We start from the raw sequence: 16,171 nt of genomic DNA, 5'->3' as shown, positions 1-16,171 counted from the left end.
AAACGTATTATGCTGTTGATGGTAAAAGATGCTATGAAAGAACAAACCTACTCCTACAGAATTATGATAAGTTGTTATGAACAGAAATATATGTAAATTCTATAGGCACTTCACATCACTTGCAAGGAAATTGAATAATTAAATAATTTCTGGATTAAAAATCGTCTGTTTCTTTACAGTGTTATTCATAAATGCTTAAATAATCATTATTTTAATAAAATATGTCATAATTTTAACCCCAAACACAAAAAAGAAATGAATTTTAAGCCAAACTTCTACTTGCCATGCTAGATATAGCGAACGCCGTTATCAACCTTCTATAATTGCCAGATGGCAGTGCTCGATGTTCATCGTTCACATTTTAGGCTGAAAATGTCGGCTGCAACCTCTCTAATATTAGAATTATCATCATACCTTGAAAAAATTAACTGTTTTTCATGTTTATGTACTGTAATTTTTACAGGTATCATTACAATTCATTCAGAGAATGTTTTTGCTGAATGAGTTTTTACTACTTGATACCCTCAACGTTTATTGCTATGTATGGTACATACTGTAATTTGAGAATAGGTACATGGGACAAATTATCAGTCATCTATTTGGAATGAATAGTTGAAAGGTTAGCTTTCTGTTTGTGTGTTGCAACTAGAGCAAAACTTTTGTAGCCATAATTGATTGTAATGGGAACTTCTATGAAAGTATATAATAGAATAGATTGTATTATAGAGTATTCCAACAGTAGTTTGTTTTAATTCCCATGTTTGTTGATTCAGTATATGCTTAAAGGTCTCCATAAAGAATTTAGACCATTTACAGTGCCTTTATATTTATAGTAAAATATGCATTACATTTATTGCAAAAAGCTAGGATCTTTTGTAATTATTGTCATATCATGATGAGTTGCTAAATCAAAAAGGTCTCTTAAAAGTGAGTCTACTGTATTTTTATTAATAATTTTTTATTATTAACAGCTAAAAATTATACTCTTTTATATGGGTTTTTATTGTACATAATACATATCGTTTACATTTGTATTTAGTTATAAAAATTTAACACTTGTCTTTTAAATTTATTATAACAGTGTTAATTACTATTTTTATTTCTTAATTATTAGTGGAAAAAAAAGATGAGGATGAACCACCAGCTAAGAAGAAGAGGTAAGTTAGTTAATACCACATAAGTGAATAAATAATAATTTTTTCAAGATTGTAAAATCTGAAGTAGAAACAAAACTTTATGGACACTTTCACTGATGTATTTATTATCAAATCTTTACTAAATATGAAAAATAATAAATGCTTTCACTTTATTATCCAAAATATCAGATTAACAGTTAAAATGATAAATTTGAAGGTTGAGCAAATTTTAAAATTTATTTAGAATTTAAATTACAATATTATATAAATGAATATACAGTAGTGGCCACAGAAATTGCATCACTCATGACATATGCCAAAAATATCCAACAGACGTGCAAAGAAGATATATAGGCTATGCTCATAGTTTATGATAACATGGAGAAGAAACCAAGAATAATAAACAAAAATAGGCCAATTTATTATATATAATGTTATATTGAGTTTAAGTAAATGTTGTTTTAATTTCACAAAAATTAATACTATTGCAAGAACTTGCCATTTACAGTTATTGAAGCAAAGAAATAGGTTCATGGCATAAGTATGCTTGAAAAACATGACTGATTATGTGAACAGTCAGTTATTTCTTGTTGAATGATCTTATTCAAATACTATTACTAATACTTCATAGGACCACCTTGGACCTTAAGCTTTGCATAGTGAACGAAAGTTTTTCTGTATTTTCAGTATTCTGTATCAAGTTAATGATACCAATCTCTTTTAATATACTTCTGTAATTACCCTTTATTTTTGTGTGTCTAATATGCCAGCAGTTCTGAATAGAATTGAATTACGACTGTTTCTTAATCAGCTTAAGCTTTTTATCTGGACCTCTTATAGGAATTTTTGTACCTAAATAATAAATTGTGTCAGTATAATTGACAATAATGATAACAAGCTGTAGAGAAAGGATGCATTATACTATTTTTGCACAGTGTCTCATGGTGCAGAGTTACCCTAGAATATGCAAGATTTTGTGTCACAAAATTATTCCTTAATAACCTTTTATCTTTAGTCTGTGATGTATGCATCATTGTTGTTAATAATCTCTTGCCATCTATTTGGCAGTTTCATAATTCTGTCTTGAAAGAGCCTAACTGTTTTTTTTTTTTGTGTGGTAAACTGCTCTATATGAGATTTACAGGACTCCAGATTTTCTGTCTTATCATAAAGGGAATTTTGCATGGATAGGTGATAATCCAACATTGCAAAGTTTGGTTAATATGATGGGTGAGATGAGACATCCCAGTCATATTTTGATAATTTTTGTCACATTTTCAAATAGATGTGTGGTCTTGTATTTTTATGATGGGGCACAACATTCTTTGTTGGTCAGTTCTGGACGTTTCTTAGATATTGCTGTTTTCAGTTGGTTTAGTTGAAAACAGTACATATCAGAATTGATTGACTGGTATTGTGGAAGAAGCTCCTAGTATATGATTTCTTTCCAGTTCCATAAGACACATAGCATGACTGTTTTTTGAATGCAATATTGACTTTTGGAGTAGATAATAGTGATTTAGTTTTCTTGCTCTATAATCATTTTCAGCTAACATTATTATAGATTATCCATTTTTTGTCACCTTTTACCATTTGTTTCAGAAACAGATGATTTTTGTTATGTTTCAGAAGTGAATCACAGAGATCAGAATCAATAAGTTCTTTTCACTAAAATCATGTAATATCCAAATATTGTAGTGAGTCACATAACAAAGTTTTTTCAAATGGTCAAATACAGTACTTTTTGATGATTACTATATTTTTATTTCTTCTGTTGTATGATGAGGGTTATTTTCAGTTAACATTTAATCTGGTCATTTTCAATGACATCAGGCTCTCCCAGCATGATTATCATCTAAGTTAAAATTATTCACTCTGAATTTTTTGAACTCTGTGGACTGTCAATTCAACAATAATATCATCATCATAAACAGCATACATTTCATTTGTTGCTTTTACAGTATTTTTTGCATTTCCACAGAAAGAAACTTTTCAGATGTCAGAAATGTACTTTGTTTTCTTCCATTTTAGTGAGGATATAGATTAAATGTAATTGAAAAAAAGCCTAACAAATTTTTGTTATGTGGTGTTATCCAAAAATCACATAGATATCTTGCACTTTTAATAGCTTTACTAACTATCTAGACCAGGGGTGGCCAACAGTTTTTGCCCCCCCCCCCCGGCTGAATTGAAAAGAGAACTTTTTTCGCGGACCGAACCAGAGGCTGCCCTAAGAAGATTTTGAGGTGGTGCAAGATCTCATTATGGTGTCACCCCATAAAGACTAAATTGTACATAGAGATTACAGAATTACAGATATGTTTTTCACATTATCAACATTCTACGCTGTACTTAATAGATTTGTAATGGAGGGTTAACTCTAAATGCACAGTGAGTTGTTGACCTTTTTTCTTTTTTTTTTTTCTTTTTTGGCGTCAGAATTTTTCATCGAGCTATTTGGACTTGAGTAGCTTATATTGAAAGATTAATTGCAAGCCACATAAATTCATTAGACGGGCTGGATCTGGCCCGCGGGCCGTATGTTGGCCATGCCTGATCTTGACAATTATATATACATATTGTAGAATATAATTTTTGTTTACTTTCAGCATAAATTCTCATTAAAAATATACTTAAAAATAGTTTCATATTTCAGACAAGTGAAGTGTCTGTATTTAAAAATTAGAATAGTTTTCTCCAAAACAAAAATTTTTTTATTTTTTGATGAAAATATAATTTTACACTATACTGGTCAAGTTTGAATCCTTCATCTAGTGGTAAATTAATTAAAATTGAATCATGAATATCTAATACAATTTGGGCTAAAGAATTTGAGATATTCTTTTAAAAAATAAACAAAAAATAAATTTTATGTATATGTTCTATATATGCTAAAATTATTATTTTAATTTTGAGTGTATTCAAATATTTGTTATATGTTCAGATTATTAGTTTTTATTCTAATCTGAAGTCCTTTGGATAATATAAACAAAATTAATTATTTTTTTTAATATTTGTGTGTTATTTGTGTGTTATGAAAAGTGTTGACAACACTTTTCATAAGAAAAGTGTTGTCAACAAATGTATTAGAGTAAATATTGAACCTTTATCAAGTTAAAGTACTTTATCTATAAATTTATAATTTTGTTCTTTATCCATATTAGTGCCTTAACTTTTAAACAGGTCATTATATTGGCTTTTGTAGTTTTGGCAGTTTGGCTGATAATGCAGAAAAACATTTAAAAATAAACAAGTGAAAGTTAAGGAGATAATTTTAAAAAATTGTATACAAATGTCAGTCAAATTAAAATTATCTTTTTTATATTGTATTATTTATTGCAAACAAATGTCATACAACTATATTAAATTTCTGTACACTTTCCACTTAATATAATACATATGTTTTAGCATCTAAAAAATTCTGCAATTCTTCTTAAAACAATTCTTTAGGGATCTATCTTGCAGCCATTTATCAAAATTGAGTACATTATGAATAATACAATGTACAGTACAAAATCGTGACCACCATTCAGTTCTGAAGCTACTTCATCAAGAGTAACTTGTAACATCAAGAGTAACTTTCTTTCATAATGTGTTCAACTTCAGTAATTATTGGTAGTGTGCTTGGCCAGGCTGAGGTGCATCTATTACATTTGTGATGTCTTGTTTAAATTTTCCATATTATTCAAAGACTTTTTGTCTAGATAGATATGCAGAACCATATTTATCACACAATTACTGATGAATATGAGATGGTTTTACACCTTCAGAGAGTAGAAATTATATCACAGCTTGCTGCTCTTTTTTTTTTTTTTATACAAATTTGTAGTGGCACAGCAATCTTTGCAACACTGCTGTCATATGATCAAGCATGTATGATTTGTACTACTATCCTCAGAGCATTGTACATCCACTATGTTCACTCATAGTGGATGTAAGTTATAACTGCCTGCAGTTTTTTCTAAATTTTGTCACAAAAATCTGGTTTTCATTTGACTGACTGACCAATATATGTATATACAGGTATCTCTCGTATAACACAGTAGATACATTCTGAAAAAGTGCTGTGTTAAGCGAATTCGTGCTATATGAAACAAAGGACTAATTCAAAACATAGGATTACGTTCCAGAAATTAGCAAAAGTATACTATTCTTTTTCATTACTTAGAGAAATATGTTTATTACAGCCAATTAATAATTAACTATGAGCGCAATTAAATTAAAAGTACTATTAATATTAATTTTAGTTAAACGAGGATGTTTTCTTTTTACGAAGTATCGTTGTCATTTGAGCTTTTTTGTTGATCTCTCAAAAATATCAGCAACGTCTTCATTTTTTTATAATTTCATCATAATTTTGTATGGATATTAATATATTATTAATCAAAGATTTCTTCAAGAGGATCGCCTTTGTTCAGTCGAGTACTGAACAATTTTTTCCCCCCTAGAATTTGTGCTCAAATATGGAATTGTTTGATTGCAGTATTAAGAAATAAGTTTAATACCTAAAATGCTTAAATAAACTTTACTAAATACGAAGATTGATGTATGAAAACAAAACACAGTGAAAGTCTTAAGATCTAAAGTCTGAAAGCAACGATGACACCTGGTTGATAGGAATGCTAGGACAATTAAGAAACACATTCTACTATCAGTTTTCATTAAAGGAACTCTGGCGAAAGACATAAAACAAATTGAAAGTTTCAATCCATAGGCAAATTTTAAAGGACACGTGTTCTTACTTGAATAAAAAAATATTGAATAAAAGAGTTTACACTTAAAAATTATGATATTTTGTACAGAGGATTTCCCAAACCACATTAGAGCAAAACCAGAAGTCGTATTGTATGGAAGATATCCTCAATTTTCTAATTATGTTAGAGCAAAACTGTGTTATATAAGTACCATAGAAATAACTTAATGAATTTAGAATATCTGGAAGTAAATATACACAGTGTATAATCAAGATTGGGATTTGCACTGCCTATCAGCTAGATATTTCACCAGTTATGTCATCTAAATTGTGTCTTTGATTTTTGTTTCCAGATATATCTTATAAAGGGCAATCTCAAGCATGGCAAACAACATGTGGTACTGCCTGGCAGTGACAGTTGTTATTAACAACACTAATAATTCTCAAATTTTAGAAATTGAAATTCAAATGTCATATATAATTATTACATTCAAACCTTGGTTTATGAATTTAATTTGTTCTGAAACAAATTATTCCAATGTAAAATGGATTAATCCATTTCCAATCCCCAAAACAAAGGCTCCCCCTTTTTTAAAAAAGCAGCATTTTATGCATAAAAATGTTTACAAATGCAGTATAATATATATAAATGTATATATATTAGCTGTTACCTGCGACTTCGCCTTTGCGGATTTTGCAAGCAAGCCCCATTTATATTCAGTATTTCAACAACCATAGTAATTGTTATATAACATCTACTGGTGAGAATGATGAGAATTGCTGAGAATCAAACAAACTGTTTTCAATTTGTAAATGTTCCAGAAAATTGATCTTGTTCTATAATTGAACCAATGTGCAATAACAAATTCGAATTTAAAATGATTTGAACATTTGGTTAAAAAATCGAAATATATAAAAATATTTATAACAATGTCTGAAATGTTATTAATTTAATACACCTAAGTACTCAATGAAGATTAAACGTAGTTAAAAACAAAAAATTGCGTGTAAAATAGTACAGTAGAAGCCATTCTTCAGATTAAGCCTTAATCCTCTCTTTCTTCCCCCATGGGGGGAATTCCCAAAAATCCCTTCTTAATGTGCATTTTCATGATGTACCCTAACTGTCTACCAAATTTCACCTCTTTAGGTTCAGCGGTTTACTCTGAGTGATGATGAATCAGTCAGTCAGCACAAATAATTTTATACATTTAGATTAAAAGTAAAATGTTCCCTTACCATCAACCAAAACTAATATTTTACATAAAGGTCTATAAAGACTGGACTCTTCCTGGATGAAATATAACCAAATCAGTCAAGACAGACAACAAGTGCTTTATCCACACTTTCTAAAATATTATGTTTCAATTGCTTTGATTTAAATTTATTTATTTTTATTTTTAATTTTAAATTTCAATGTAAAATCCAGAGTTTTAATTATTATTTTCTTATTTTTAATTTTAATTAACTGGCTACCTAGTATTAATAAATATTATATTAAACATTAATATTATAATATATAATAAATTAAATAACAAAAATGTATTATTATAAGTTAAGTACCTTTAAATATGAATTATTGGAAGTCATTTATATTATGTGAATGTCAATTAACACGGTTTTTATTTATTAATTTGATTTAAATTCAATTGTGATGTGTATGAAAACAAAGAAATATCTTACCTACATGCACATTGAAATCTAATTTGAATGAGCAATTATTTATTGTGACATTGTCATCTATCTAATATTTTTCAGGGGAAAATTTTTGAATTGAAATAATGTGAGTTCCAGTTTGCATCGGAAGTTTATATATAGTTAATTGGGGCCTTCTGCCCCTAAGATTTTCACATCTGGTCTCATCTTTCATTTACTTAACTCCATTCTTGAGATTAAGGAAAGATGGATGGATGGACAGATGGCCGACAGTGGGAATTTATAAGTCTACAATTTTTTCAGATTGCAGCCCAGTAACATCATCATTGATGGTTCATGTGACATCTAATGACATGAGGCAAATCTCTGCACCACTACTGAATTGGTAGTCCTGTCATTGATTGGTTGGACTGTCGACTTTCTTTAACATAGGAAGTATAGGAAGTTGACCATTGGTGGCCAACTATGCTGAGTAACTTGTTCAGAAACCAACTTATCATACAGCAACCAGAGCATATATGGCATTCAAAATTTTGTTCATAAATAGGGGCTTTTGTAACCTGAGGTTTGACTGTATCCTTATTTATGTACAAGGTGAATCTTTGTACATAAATACAGTAGAGCATCGATTATCCGACCCCCGATTAACCGTCACATCGGTTAACCGACCATTCTAGTCAGCAAATTCAAATGTCCACTAGTAATGTGGCGCTACAATATTTGGCTACTTTAATAGTACTTTTACGTGTTTTAGCTGGCAACACTGGCTCGACCATGAAAGGGAGCCAGTATTTAAACTAGGCTTAATTTTTTAATTTTTAACGATACAATAGCGACAATTATTATTTAAAAAAATTTTTGTTAGGCTTAACATCGATGGAAATTCAACGCGAAGTAGGTTAATAGCGATATACTAATTACATGAGATATACTAATATACTATACTAATAATGTATTTTTTCATATTTTTCAGTTATCTATTTTTTCAATTATCTGACCAACCCCAGTCCCCAATTGAGTTGGATAATCGATGCTCTACTGTAATAACTATTATTAAAATGAAAAAAAGACAGTAATAACTTACTGATTTTTTGAAATTGTATTTTAAAAAATAGAATTAGTAGAAAAATACAAAATCTATAGTAGGCTTTCTAATCATACCCATTAGTAAAATTAATGCAAAAAATTCATACATTTCAGGAGTAATTGTTTCTTTCCATGATTTTATATGGGCTTGATTGGAAATATTTCATGTGAAAGTAAAAGGTTAGCATTACCTATTGGTTTCATTTACTATTTTTGTCACAAGTTCTGACAAAAGAATGATAAATTCCCAACAACCTTTAAATAACCAGTAAAATATTTAAAAGTACTACAAACGTTTTCGACCATTATTTCCGGTCTTCTGACAAAAGAATGAATAAAGCACATCAAAAGGTGTCAAATTTTCACTCAAGTTTTGCACCTAAACTCCATGACCATTGAGAAATGCTTCAATATTAGGTATAAAAAAAATTATCAGTTAATATTATTTTCATCAGATGCTCCTCTATTACATTTTACACTTCTGTCATTTGGTTGTTGTTGGTGACATTTTATTCTTTGTCTAGTTCCTTGAAGGCATATCAGAAACATATCACTGTCTTCACTAATAACTTTAGTAAATGAACAGTGACTCACATCTGAACCACATACATATAAAAGCTACAGTTCTTCTTCACTTAATAATGCCCTCTTCTTACAAGACACTGTTTTTAAATATACTCTTGTAAATAAACTCTCATTTACAACAATTTTATGCTCACTGAGTGTGCACACAAAAAAATTTGAACATTGTGTTCAAGACTAGAATAAGTGCTTAGCCACATATCATCATCAAATCTTTCAAAATTGTAGCAGAAATAATGCTGTCTTGTTTAATACAAAATGTACTAAATGGCAAATGAATTAATTCAAGCAATTACAGGTTGATGAAGAGCATCCCCTATAAATCAAATCAATCATGGCTTTGATTGGGATAAGTTTTACAGGAATTTGAAAATAATAATTTACAATTAACAAAAATATAAAAGTTAATAGAATTGTTATCCTTTACTCAAATATTTCAAAATGGTTCATAAAGAATAACTTTCTTCTTTTTACTAATGTCCTGAAATATATATATATTTTCAAAACATGGGTGTAGATTGCATATTTTCCAAATACATGACATTAACTTACAAATTGTATCTCATTTGATTCTGAAATCATATATGAACAATGTGTCATAGGGATTGTGTACCGATTTACCGGTTAACTGATAAATTGACAAAAAAACATTCGATAAACTTGCTGGTAAATGAAAAATCCATACTAGAAATTTCTATGTAGAAAATATTGTGTTTATAGATATTTAAAAGGGATAAAGGGACATTGAAAATAATAATAATAATAAAAAAAAACAGGTAAGTGTAAGCAACAATATACCTCACTATTAATTTTATGTGAGATATTTTTTGTTTAATTTTAATTTAATGACCATTCGTCCAACAGGTGTTGAATCAGAAAGGGTATTCTCGTGATCTGGATTATTTTGTACAAAAATTAGATCAAAATTAGGAGATAAGACTATAAATAATTTAAGTTTCTTGAGAAGTTAATTTTTAAAAAATTGTAATCAGTAAAATGGTATTAGGTACTATATATTATTTCTGTTGTATTTTTATTTTTCTGTATTATTTTATTTCTGTTTATTTCTATATTTATTATTATAGTTTGTTTAGAATAACACTTTAATTTTTATATTTTTTATATTTGATATCTTTGAAATAAAAATGTGAAATGGAAATCATAATGACTTATATTGTTTATTGCCTTAATTTTATTTTTAAAGAAAAAAATTTACCGGTATTTTAATTTTCATTTACCGAATTACCGGTAAGTGAAAAAGTCGGTAAATTTACAATCCTAATATATAATTCAGTGAATAAAATAAAGCATCAAAAAATATCTTAAAACTAGAGATAATCTTATAGGCCAGAAAAAAGCAGTGACTGTAAAGTTTACATAAAATATCAATATAGGTTTCATGACCCACTCCGTAATCACACAGCTGATGACTACAGGTAAAATGAATTGTGCAAGAGGACTGCACATCTTTATAATCACTTTTGGACTGCAATTCCTTAAATGATACAGCTGTAAGTGTGCATTATTAGCCTTGCTAACAATGTATACTTACATTTGCACACACTCCATCTTACCATATTATTGTATTGTATAAATGAAAAAATAATAAAAAATAAAAATAGAAAAATATATAGGTCTTGCTCGTTTGTCTCTGTTGGTTCGTTCGTCTTGTCTAGTTTCATTGTGTTCATTTCCTTTTTGCGCTGTCTGTCTAGCTGTTAAGTAGTATTAAGATTAGCACTCTCATTCAGTTTTATTAGTATTAAGTAGATATAAGTCTTCCTACTAACAGCTACTTGGCACTAACTTCTACACTTAGCTATTCATGGCAGCACTTATTTATTGGTGTTCGCTACACTCAGGTTTACTTTTAGACCCTTTGGGGACTGTGGCCTTGCATCATAAAAACTGCATGCCAACATCAAACATAGAGGGTACTGTAGATGGCTACAGTACTCTCTGTTTGATGTTGGCCATATGTATGCTGTTCAGAGAGATCCTACCTTTCTCTGCTGTGTATCTTCTTTCCATCCTTCTTCTCCTCTCCTTTCCCTTACTCTCTTTTCTGCTGGCTAAACACGTTTTGTATGGCCCACATCTTTCTTGTATGTATGTATGTATGTATGTATGTACAGTAATACCTCAACTTACGCTACCCCGACTTACGTGAACCCGGAGTTATGCGATTTTCAAATCTCATCGATTTGTCTTTTGTTTGAGCACCACGCAACTCTTGATTACCCACTCCCCCCACACTATTGTTCAGCTTACATGTTCGGACATGTCGCATGGAATTGACACATAGCTACAATTTATTTTGTGTTATTTATTTCTATGTTTGTTATATCTACGGAGACTTGAGAAACTCTATGTGATGATTTCTTGTAACTGTAAACGAATCAAAAGACGAGATAAGATTAACGAGAACATTTATTAGCTTACGTACATCCGACTTGGATTTTACACAAATTGTGAAATTATATCCCGACTTACGCGAATTCGACTAATGCGGTTATCGCTCGGTCCCACCTATCGCTTAAGTTTGGGGTATTACTGTATATTATTGTATCAGGATATCACTATAGAAATGATTATGCTCTATTGGTGAAAAAATTCATTGCAAACAATTTAATAATACTGTATGGAGCTGTCTTTTACAACAGATATGAACTAAAACTATTGAATTTAGACAGAAATTTGGTCCTTGTGTTATCTGATGGTCACTTTATCTGTCAAAATGCGCATTATGTAAGCATATATGTGCTGGTGATTATGAAAGTAGTTTAAATCAAAAAATAGGAAAACATTCAATTTATTTCACAAACTATTTGTAAAATTTTACAATTACATAAAAAAAAAACTGTTTTGCAAGAGTAAATATATTTTTGTTTTCTTTTTATTATCATAAAACCTATTTTCTTAATTTTTTCATACTCAAAGTCAAAGTATCTGCAAACAAAAAACATATGATTTAGATTACTTTCATAATCACTGCACAGATATGTAATCTATGCATAATTCTCAACATGAAAATAACTGGAGTATCACGGTATAGGAACTTTTAGATCTTTAGAAAATTAGGTTTTTTTTTTATTTATTTGTTTTTTTGATAGTATTTGACTTTTCTATAGATATTGTATTAAGTTAACAGTGCCATTACTAGGATATCTGTGCCCATGTGCAAGTTTTATTTTTGCCCTCCTATTTGAACATCATCAAAACTCATTTGAATTGAGTTTAGATGATAGGAACATCTAGAAATGTAATATACTCATCAAACAAGTTTATTTCTGGATTAGAAACTGACCATTAGGCTAGTTCTCATATGTTTGATTGTGAAATACTATAAATTCTTATAAATATATAATGCAAACATTTATAGTTGGACTGTTGGAGCGTGCAGTTTTATTTTTTCAACATAGGGCTTGTTTCATTTTTTTATTTTATAATTCAAATTAAGCATTTAATTAGGAATGCCTTTTGGTACCTCATTGATGACTGTCTGCATATGATGCACACTGTGCACACCTGATTGATATGACACACTGCACACCTGTATGATAGCAAAAACTGAGTTAAAGTCATCATGACTTTAACTCAGTTTTTGCTATCATAATAGATATATACATATAGTATTTGTTTGTTGTTTATTTGTGAAATTTTAGTCACTGATGATATACTCAACATGGTTTTTAAGAGTTGATCATTTAATTTGCAAAATAATGTTATTTTTTTGGCTATCATCATCATCTGCTTCTGGTAACAGAGCACGTTCTTATTTAAAAATATTCAATTTAAGAATCCAGTGCATTAAATTTGGCCTGAAGAAGAGCCCAGGAGGGGCATCGAAAGCGTTTGCCAATATTAATTTGGAATTTTCACGCCGGATATAGGTTGATGACTACACATATTTGTTTTATGTCTTTTTTGGTGTTATGAAACTTGAAGTGTTCTTCCTTGACCTGTATGTATCTATGCTGATACTATATTCATATACCATATGCTATCTGAAATCCATTTTTGCCCACGTGCCAGTGTAGTTGTAGTTTGTGTGCCTGTTCATTAGATGGCATGAAGAACTTAAATTTCAGAGTATTTTTCAGTTGTGAAAACAGAATCACATGAGGGTAACTTTGATGAATATTGAAGAGATGTGGTAGGACCAGCTCCAATTGTAATGACTGTCATAGCATTGTTATGAAGGAGAAATTACTTCACATTGGTAATTTTGGGCATTTTTTATGAATGACATATTGATATTGTATTATTGGAATCTCAGTATATATAACTGTGTAACACTTGAAAACTGGATTTAATTAACAACATTTGCATCCAAGAATGATATAAAGATATGTCTCAATAAAACAAATATAAGCAAATACTTCACGAAACTGAACGTCACAAATAAATAAATAATCAGAGTACCTTTATCTAGTTCTGTAGCTTCATTTCTCTGCAAAATAGTTGTTTTTGATCTTCCCCTAAGATTTTTTTCATGGTATTATTTAAAAAAAATGGAAATGTCTGAAGAACATGATGTATTTCAAATTTGAAAACTCCAATCAGATGCATGTAAAAGAATAACGTAAATTATAAATGTTTATCGAAATGTGTTTGCCGTGCATGAGAAATATATTTCTCTTTTTTATAATTAATACATTCTCCAAGTTGGTCTGCTTTAAAAATCTCTAGGGCTTTCAAGCCTTGAACAACTCTCTACTGAACTATTCTATTATCTCTATTGAATAACTCAGAAAATTGGAAGCCCTGGAGAATATATTAATTATAAAAAAGAGAAATGTATTTCTAATGCATAGCAAACATATTTTGATAAACATTTATAATTTCATTACATCATTATTGTACTGTACATGCAACTTATTTTGAGTTTTTGAATTTGAAATATGCTGTGTTCTTCAGACATTACCATTTTTTTGAATAATATCAAAAGATCTTAGGAGAAGATTGAAACATTGTTTTATAGAGAGATAAAGCTGCTGGGCTAGATAAAAGTACTGTGGTTATTTATTTAAACAAATTTAATACTCTAATAGGAACTGGACCAATCTGGAACATCTAGAGATGCTCGAAATATACAAAGCTAATTATTGGAACATGCCCATTAATTACAGGGATGCTGAAACATTCTCCAAAGCATAGCAATCTGTTTTTGAAGTACAACTATAAGTTAAATCTTACTACCTAAATAATAATTGGTTTTGTCATTATTGATGTCTACATTTTTCAACCAATCAAATAATTGTTCCATGCATTGTTCATATATTCATATAGATGTTCAACAGTCTTTAACCTGAAGATGATGATTTAAAAATTCTCTAATGCTTGTTTTATTAGTTTTTAGTTTGTGCTGGATATTTCTGATATGATGTGCTTTGGACTTGGTATATATTTCCTTATTTGTAGTAATTTCTTGGGAACAAAATGTACAAACATTTATTTGTGCTTCAAGCATCAGTCTGCTGTTTCTCTGCTTGGCTCTTGCCGAAGAACAGTTGTCAATCATTATTGACTGACTACAAATAATAATAATAATAGTACAAACAAAGTTAAGAGTAACAGGATAGAACCTATGGAAGATTGTCACAGAACTTCAGAGAGAATGCAACTGATATATTCTCAGAAATTCATATGGGGGAAAACCATGGAAACAATTTTGCAAATTTTACCTCGTGTTTCTGGCTCCGTATTATTATCTTTATGAAATGCTCATTTACTAATTACCAGAAGATGAGCATTTTATAAAGATAACAATTCTGCAAATTATATGAATATATATAGAATATGTCATGTTTTGTATATATATGCAAAACATGACATTAAAAAATATATTTAATTAATGTCAATGTCATATTTTGTAGATTTTATAATTTGAAAATTTTTATATTTCTATCAGTCAACAGGTTTTACTGTACCTCTGAAATTCAGAATTGCATAGGATGCTATAAACTTTACATGGCAATTGGGAACAAGAAAGTGGTCACTGCTTCAAAATGTGAACACTTTGACCAATTTTCAATATCGACACAGAATGTGCTGAATCCATTTTATACCTCAAAATAAAAAGAAAAGAACACAAAAAATAATATATATATATATATAGTCTCAACAAATAAAAATGATGATGCTTGTTCTAAGAAACTTCTTTGTTTTTTCTTACTCTGTCAAAAGTGTAGAAAAAGTCAGTGGTTCCATATCTCATTTTAAAAAAAACTTTTTTACACTTGATTTCATTTCTAAAAAAAATTTTATTTTTTATTTCTTTTATTTTATTATTTATGAAATGTTATCTATAAATATCTATTAAACTGAATAACTTGTGCAAATCAGTTATTTTAAGTGATTTTTTATTTACAGAATTTTAATTTTTTTCTGTATTTTAAGAAAAAATTTTTAAATTCTGGAATATTTTACATAGTTTCTAGATCAAAATATTGATATATAAAATCTCTATGACTCCCTCCCAGGACTTGTTTATAAGAATTATTAATTGCTGAAGAGGGGGTTTAGACCCAATATGCATCCAAGAAAAAGTGACAATTTGAAGTAATTCATTTTACTCTTTAAAACCTTTTCCTGTATGATATAGCCAATATTTGTCAAGTTGACAAATTTAAGAAGTACAGTAAAACCTCGATTATCCGGACTAATTGGGGATGAAGGTAGTCCGGATAAGGAAAAATCCGGATAATCGAAACAAATACTTTAATTCGTCTTTTGATGATAATACAACACGTTTTCTTTTGGATGACATATCGGCAATATTAAAAGTAAATACTGTATTTAAATGGTGATCAAACTTTCAAGAAACAAACGTTCATATTGAATTTGGACTACTACCGACCAACGCTAACAGACTACTTATTGTTTAAAAGGCCCTCTGGTGGCGCAAGAAGACGGATTTTATAAAATAAAAAGCAGTTGAAACTGCATTTTTATGAATAAAAATTTGACAAACTATTTATCGTTTTATGACGAGTAAAATTTTTTCGTCGCGTTC

The 16,171-nt window shown here is 29.3% G+C and overlaps 1 protein-coding gene across 3 annotated transcripts in view; it reads left to right on the top strand.

The window, feature by feature from the left end:
• The window catches only part of LOC111631110 (transcription elongation regulator 1-like), a 128,263-nt gene that overhangs the window by 48,703 nt on the left and 63,389 nt on the right, over positions 1-16,171 (top strand). For all 3 annotated transcript variants that reach the window (XM_023375310.1, XM_023375309.1, XM_023375308.1), the window contains one exon: positions 1,115-1,157. In XM_023375310.1, the coding sequence (XP_023231078.1) occupies positions 1,115-1,157 (43 nt within the window). The remainder of the gene's footprint in view (positions 1-1,114; positions 1,158-16,171) is intronic.

The sequence above is a fragment of the Centruroides sculpturatus genome, unplaced genomic scaffold (genome assembly GCF_000671375.1).
Source record: "Centruroides sculpturatus isolate CEXI.00-Female unplaced genomic scaffold, Cexi_2.0 scaffold550, whole genome shotgun sequence".
In the NCBI taxonomy this organism is placed as follows: Eukaryota; Metazoa; Arthropoda; class Arachnida; order Scorpiones; family Buthidae; genus Centruroides; species Centruroides sculpturatus.
Note: the sequence above shows the minus strand (reverse complement) of the source record. Positions and strands in the feature narration are given on the sequence as shown.